The 7,238-nt window shown below is 39.2% G+C and overlaps 2 protein-coding genes across 2 annotated transcripts; one reads left to right on the top strand and one right to left on the bottom strand.

Moving 5' to 3' along the window:
- The first annotated feature begins 736 nt into the window (after window positions 1–736).
- Window positions 737–1,584, top strand: LOC122282127. Its single transcript, XM_043094086.1, has 2 exons — window positions 737–872; window positions 1,097–1,584. Exons 1-2 carry the CDS (start codon window positions 737–739, stop codon window positions 1,582–1,584), a joined length of 624 nt encoding a protein of 207 aa, XP_042950020.1.
- A 3,150-nt stretch (window positions 1,585–4,734) lies between these two features.
- LOC122281449 (L-type lectin-domain containing receptor kinase S.1-like) lies at window positions 4,735–6,983 on the bottom strand. Its single transcript, XM_043092932.1, has one exon. It carries the CDS (start codon window positions 6,842–6,844, stop codon window positions 4,871–4,873), a length of 1,974 nt encoding a protein of 657 aa, XP_042948866.1. The 5' UTR covers window positions 6,845–6,983; the 3' UTR covers window positions 4,735–4,870.
- Window positions 6,984–7,238: the final 255 nt, after the last annotated feature.

Raw genomic sequence — 7,238 nt, 5'->3', positions numbered from 1 at the left:
AATTCTTGTGAACAAGTCTAACAAATTTAAAAATTGATAACATAATTTTTATGTTATCAATTTTTAAATTATTGTTATATATATATATTTATAGTTTAAATTATATAATAATTTGGGTCTAAAAAAATATTTTTGAACCCAAAAATAATTTTAGACCTAATGGGGCATTAGTATTCTTGACTAGGCGGAGGGTGGGGTGGATGGGATGTTCGCCCTACCCCCTAGCATCGGGGCGGGGTGCAGGGATGGAAACACCCCCTACTCATATGCGGGGGCGGGAAAGGTGAAGGGGTGCCATATGCACCACTAATATCTTCACTCATTTCTACGAGTTCTCGAAAAATCATAAGAACTAACTACTAAGCAACATTTTGAGCAGTGAGTTTGAATGGGGAGTTGAGAATGGGCACGCTACGTTGCTGATGGGCCGTGTGAGTTTTAGCTGTAAAAAAGCCTTCTCTCTCTCTCTCTCTCTCTCTCTCTCTCTCTCTCTCTCTCTCTTCATGATTTGCAATAAATATATCAACTAATAAAACAAGAAAAAAGCTATAGGCAGTCAGCAGTTGCAAGCGTGGGGCAAACGGCGCTGATGTGGAAAAATAAAAAGGCACCGTTTTAGTGTTTGCCCCCATTTCCCCAAACGAGATGACTCTCCCTCCTTCCTCTCTGTGTTTCCTCTCCCTCGAAGAATTGATTATGTGTTTCTCACCCTCGACCCCTATTTCCCACTGAGGACATGAACTCCAAGCTACTCAGAAAATTCAAGAGGCAAGTAGAAGAAGTTATTTTTAGCATGAACTCTGAGTTCTCCAGGGCAAGATGGCTTCCCCCCAACCTTCTATCAAAACCATTGGGGCATTGTTTGCTAAGAGGTAAGTAAAGATGTAATTTTTATTCTCAATTTTGATGGACAGATGGATGATTTAAATTCTACTCATATTGCTCTCATTCCTAAGGTAAATTGCCCTTCTAAAGTGTCTGACTTTCGCCCCATTAGCTTATGCAATCTCCTATATAAGATTGTGTCAAAAGCAATTGCAAGCAGGCTGAAACTTGCAAGATATTATTGCTCTCACACAATCTGCCTTTGTCCCAGGCAGGTTAATTTCTGACAATACCATAGTGGCCTTTGAGGCATTGAATTCCATGAGCAACAAGTTGAAAGGCAAAGAGGACTTCATGGCATTAAACTTAGATATGAACAAGGTGTATGATCGAATAGAATGGGACTTCCTTAGGGAGGTGATGAGCAAAATGGGTTTTGCTGAGGCATGGATCAAGCTTGTGATGAAGTGTATGGAATTAGTGTCCTACTCCATTCTTATCAATAGCATAACTCAGAAACCATTTAAGCCTATAAGAGGGATTAGACAGGGTGATCCTTTGTCCCCTTACTTCTCCATCCTCTATGCAGAAGTCCTAAGCTCCATTCTCAACCAAGTTGAAAGGTCAACAAGTATCTCGGGTATCCCTATTGGGAGAGGCAGAATCCATATCAATCATCTGCTCTTTTGTAAAGCTAAGTCCCTCGAGTGGAGTAGACTAATCTTCTTGCTCAACACCTATGAGAATGCATCTAGTTAATGTTTAAACAAAGACAAGACCTCTATATAGTTTAGTAGTAACACTCCCAAGGAGAACCAAGACATCATCTTGAGCATTGTAGGGGTGAGATCAAGTCAACCTTATGGGAAGTATCTTGGCCTTCCTACCTTAATTGGAAGGTCTAGATTTCAAGCTCTCAATATCATATTGGATAGAGTCAGATATAGACTAAGCAGCCATAGAGTCAAAGTGCTATCACAAGCAGGAAAAGAAAACTTATTAAAGCAGTAGTACAAGCCTTTCCTACTTTCAATATGGCTATTTTTAAACTCCATTGGTCTCTTTTGAAAGAAATTAAGAAGTTCTTGAGGAACTTTTCATGGGGACAGTTAGAGGAGGAAAGGAAGATACATTGGATCTCTTGGCATACTATGGGAAAGTCTAAAGAAGTAGGTGGGTTAGGTTTCAAAGGTCTACATGGTTTCAACCTTGCTATGTTGGCTAAAAAAGGTTGGAAACTGCTGCACCACCCTCAGGCTCTAGCATCCCAGGTTCTAAAAGCAAAGCACTTCCCTCACTGTCAAAGTGAGGGATAAGTGGATAAGTGGTGCCTCCATTAAAATCTAGAAGGATAAGTGGATCTCAAGATTGCCATCTGTCAAAGCCCCAAGTCCAGTAACTGAGTTGGGTCCTAAGGCTTCTGCTAATAGTTTAAATGATCCAATCTCTAAATAGTGCAAGTTAAGCATGGTGGAGGATATGTTTTCTATTGAAGAGGCAGGATTGATCAAGTAGATCCCAATCTGCTTTAATAACTATCCTGATAAGCTCATTTGGACAAGCTCAACTCAGGGATCTTTCTCTGTGAGAAGTGCCTACCACTTACATATGGAACTAATGGAAACTAAGAGGAGTTAGGCCTCTAGCAAATCCAATCAAGGAGGGTTTTGGTCAAGCATGTGGAAACTAAAGATCCCTCTTGCAGATAGGATCTTCCTTTGGAGAGCTTGTCAAGAGGGGTCCAACCTACCAAAATCTGTACAAGAAAAAGGTGGTGGAAAAGCCTCTTTTCTCCATCTACCTAAAGGAAAAGGAGACGGTAATTCGTGCTATATGGTCATTCCCTGCTTCTCAAGATGTATAACACAAGTGCTCAAGGCAACTCCAAAAAAGTTCTTCTTTCAAATTTGTAATTAGAGAACTCATGAGAGAACTATATGTAGTAGAGGGCAAGGACCTTGTGAAGGAATTTGCAGTGGTGGCCAAGAGAGTATGGATGAGGAGGACCAATTCTTATTTCAGCAAGAGTTTAGGTCTCCAAACTCATATGCCAAATTTGCCAAGGACACTCTACTAGAGTTAAGGGACACTTCTACAATAGCTTTAGACCAGCAAAGTTTTGTAAAGCAGGTGTCATCTACTTGGATCCCCCCTCCCCGGGTGAAAAATTGAAAATGTTTATAAACTCAATTAGGATGCCGTTGTAGACAAGACTCAGTGTATGATTAGCATAGGCTTAATTCTAAGGGATTGGAATGGGAGGATTGTGGCAACAACTAGGAAACACATGCCTCTTTTCCCCTGATCCTTGTCTGACAAGGCAATAGGTGCAATGGAAGCAACTTGTTTTGGCTTGTACTTGGGGATAAAAAGAATCATTCTTGAAGGGAACTCGAAAGTTGTTTAAAACATTAATAGAAGGGCAACTAGTCGACAAGCATGATAATTGAAGATGTGAGTAATCAGTTGAGTTTTTATGAAGATTGGTCAGTTACACAGGTTAGAAGAGAAGGCAACAAAGCTGCCCACAAGCTTGCTTGGGATGCTTTGCTACGTTTCATTTCTTTTGTTGATGTGGGGCATGTCCCTACTTGTATTCTTGACCTTTCTTAAGTTTGATTAATGGAAATATCCCTTTCAAAAAAGAAAAAGAAAAAGGAGGATCCAATATAATACTGATAAAAAAAAATCCAAATTAATTAACAATATTATATCCAACTAATCAATGGCTTCAAGAATTATTTTATTAAAATTAATACAAATTTTCACCACAAAAAATACAAATCATGCAAAATATGATACAAAATACATAAAAATGTTTTTTTTTTTTTTACATTAAAAAAAGACTACTTGGTTTGGATACCGAGAACATCTCATCTGTACCATATAACAGTTTTTTCTATCTAAATACACTATATTTCATATCTAAATTTTAAAAATATTTACTTAAATAAATAGTAAAAATTGACATTGAACAATACAAAACTAACATGAACAATGTAAACTGACAATAAACAGTACGTGAACAGTAGAAAATTCAGTTACTCTATTAAATAATGAGACCCACACCTTTTCAAATTCCAAAAATTAAGAATTATCTTATATCATCTTACTATCTAAACATTTATTTTTTTTTATAAACTATTTCAGATCATGTTAACTCAAAAATTTCACAATATTCAAAATATCTCTTTTTCATCTCACTTAATACAAACATGTCTAAGAGCATTCACATCTCATTCCCCATAAAATTTTCTATAATTTAGCTAAAAACCACATTTCTTAAAATTTTTTTCTAAATTTCACTCATATTTCAAAAGCCTTCTACATCTCATCCCTATCTTTTCTTTATTCTATTAAAATAATATTTCTATATTATTTGTTTATCACTTTTTTCTTCACTTCCATTTACATACTTAATTATTTAATATTTTTTCTTATGTTTTGAACTATTACTCTAGTGAATATTTTAAACTAGTGAATAATTTAAACGAAAGTTTAAATTATTTTTTTGAGGGTATGATAATATTTTTAAAATAATTTTTTTTATACTTTCTTAATTATTTAAATTATTTTTAAAATTATTATTTAAAACTATAAGAAATATGAATATGAGAAAAAATGTAGATAATTGGAAGAAGAATTTATTTTATTTATTAGAATAAAATATTGATAAAAAATAATTTAAAGGATGAATAGTTATTTTCTATATTTGAGAAATTATTGTTCATCCCTTAAATCTTTTTCTTAAAATAGAAATTTTGATACAAGGGAGATTTTAATTAAATTTTTAAAAAGAAAATTCTAATTATAAGTATAATTGTGTATTAATATATTCACAAATCTATTGTGATTGGTTAAAAAATAGATTTTATTAAAAATAATACTAATTTAAATTTTAAATATAAAAAAATTAATATTAATATGTGACTTTATTTATAAACAGTAAAATTCTTTCTAAAATATCCCTCAAACTGTAAGAAAAATAGTGTAATGGGAAATGGGATGGTAACGTGAACTACGTCGTGGAAAATAAAATGGCGGGTCAATTCTCAGAAGTCAGTGGCACCTCCTCTGACTCGTCACGACCTAAACCACCGCCGAGGGTATTATCGCCGCTTGCCAAGTCTAACAGCAACTCCGCCGGAGTAGCGGCCTCCTGCTCGCCCATCAATACTTCCACCACGTCCTTCATGGTGGGTCTCCGTTGGGGATCAGGGTGACAGCAAACCAACCCAAGCTTGAGCATCATATCCATCTCCTCCGCCTCATATTCACCTCTCATTCTAGGGTCCGCCGCCTCACCCACCTTCCGGCTCAAGTACAGATCCCTCACCCAATCTATAAGCACCTTCTCTTCCTCCGTCGCAGCCATATCTACCGGTCTCCTCCCACAAGCCACCTCGAGTATCACGACTCCAAAGCTGTACACGTCGCTGGCCCACGTGGGTGAGGCCACAGTTGCGAGCTCGGGTGCTAAGTAGCCTAAAGTCCCGACCACGCACGTTGTCTTGGGGACTTCACCGTGCCGGTGTAGCTTGGCCAGTCCGAAGTCTCCGAGCCTACCTCGCATGTCCGAGTCTAGTAGTATGTTGCTGGACTTAACGTCTCTGTGAATTACCACTTGGTCCCAACCGTGGTGAAGATAGTTCAGGCCTTCGGCAATGTCGGCAAGCACTCTGCGGCGTTGTTCCCATCCGAGTAGCTTCGTAGGCTTGTCGAAAATCCATTTGTTGAGGCTTCCATTGGGCATGTAGTCGTAGACAAGCATGAGTTGGTTGCCTTTTCTGCACCAGCCACGCATTTGGACAAGATTCTTGTGCTGGAGCCTGCCCATGCTAGATATCTCTGCCATGAATTCTCTCAGCCCTTGTTTCGAATCGTGGTTCACGCATTTGACTGCTACTTCCGTATTGTTTGTCAAAGTTCCTTTGTAGACTTTGCCAAATCCACCCGAGCCCAGAAGGTTATCATTGGAGAATCCATCAGTGGCCTGGCTAAGCTCCTCGTAGGAAAATCTGTGCGGCCAGTATTCAAGCTCCCAATCTTCGATCTCGTCCTCTTCATCTCGCAATTTGCTCTTTCGCCAAAACAGGTAAAACCCAGATGCACAAATGATCGCAAAGGCACCACAACCCAGGGTAATCCCAGCAATTTCCCCAGTTGACATGGAATTAGACGACGATTCAGGCTCAAAAAGGGGCAAGTTGGTCGTGTTTACTTCCCTAGCAACTCCCGTGTCGCTCAAGCTCCAAGCCAAAATCCTCTGCGCCTCGGATGTCCGATCAGCGACCGACGCAGAAAATCCAACATACATCTCAGCCGAAACATAATTAGCTATAACCGGATCCTTGAAAGTAAGCGTGGGCTTAGACGGACGAGACATACCAATCGGCGCTATAGTAACATTGATTTCGAAGCCGGTACCATCAAAATCGATCCAAGCTCGTATATTCTGACCGGTCCGCATTCGGACTGGGACGAAACCCCCGGTCAAATTATAGTACCCGGCCGACTCGGTCTTGGTCGACATGGCACTATTGAGATCTATGCCGATGTGATTATCGTCCGGGTCATTGAACGCGGGGTATCGTCCCGTATCAAACTCAACTGCCAAAAGGGGCGCCACGGTAGCATTAGCAGTAGGTCTGGTGAAAAGCCCAAAGTTCGAGCCAGCAAGAGCGCCCGGTGGGGAGGTAGTGTTGGACAGAACAAAGGCGAGGCCGAATGGAGGACCTGTCTTGGGCAGTATCGAGAACACGAACGAGGTTGAAAACGAAGAAATCGTGGAGGAATTCTCGGTGGCTCTCATGGAGAGCTTGGTGGGATAGAAGGCTCGCCCGTAGGAGAACTGGTTGGAATCGTTGGTGAGACGGAGGACGGAGGACTCCAGCAGCGCGTCGTTGATGAGTATGAGGTTGGTGGAATTAATGCTCCCGTTAAAGGAATTGAAGAGGAAGTCCACAGCAAATGTGGGGGGAGATAGGAGAGAGAGTAGGAAGACGAAGAGTGGTATCATCCGTACAGATTCCGGCTAATGAAGTGGTGATCGGCGGCGGCTATGAGACAGAGAGAAATTGAAGTACCTGAGGAGGATTAGTCAAACACCCATTTGGATGGGAATACTTTGTGACAACTTGCTTGAATGCTTTGATTATAATCACTATACGCACTGCCAGTCTGCGAGCCAACCGTACTTTTGAAAAATTATACCTTTGCTTTGTTGCCATTAATATCGATTAATTTATTTACAATTATTATTACGTAAGCATCACGTAAATTTTTTCAAAAAATTAAATTAATACGAAATATATATAAAAAAATTAATTTCTTAATTATAGATTATATTTTTTTTCAAAACGAATGTGCAGTATTCACACTTCACAACTACATATAATATTACTTTATATATA

Source organism: Carya illinoinensis, chromosome 11, assembly GCF_018687715.1.
Source record: "Carya illinoinensis cultivar Pawnee chromosome 11, C.illinoinensisPawnee_v1, whole genome shotgun sequence".
NCBI lineage: Eukaryota > Viridiplantae > Streptophyta > Magnoliopsida > Fagales > Juglandaceae > Carya > Carya illinoinensis.
The sequence above is the reverse complement of the archived record's forward strand: the minus strand, read 5'-3'. Positions and strand labels throughout refer to the sequence as shown.

Bases quoted from the DNA above. Each gene is read 5' to 3' on its own strand.
- LOC122282127 (XM_043094086.1), top strand. From the start codon at position 737: ATGAACTCCAAGCTACTCAGAAAATTCAAGAGGCAAGTAGAAGAAGTT. The intron at 873-1,096 runs GTAAGTAAAGAT...CCTTTGTCCCAG, and splicing joins GGGGCATTGTTTGCTAAGAG to GCAGGTTAATTTCTGACAAT.
- LOC122281449 (XM_043092932.1), bottom strand. From the start codon at position 6,844: ATGATACCACTCTTCGTCTTCCTACTCTCTCTCCTATCTCCCCCCACA.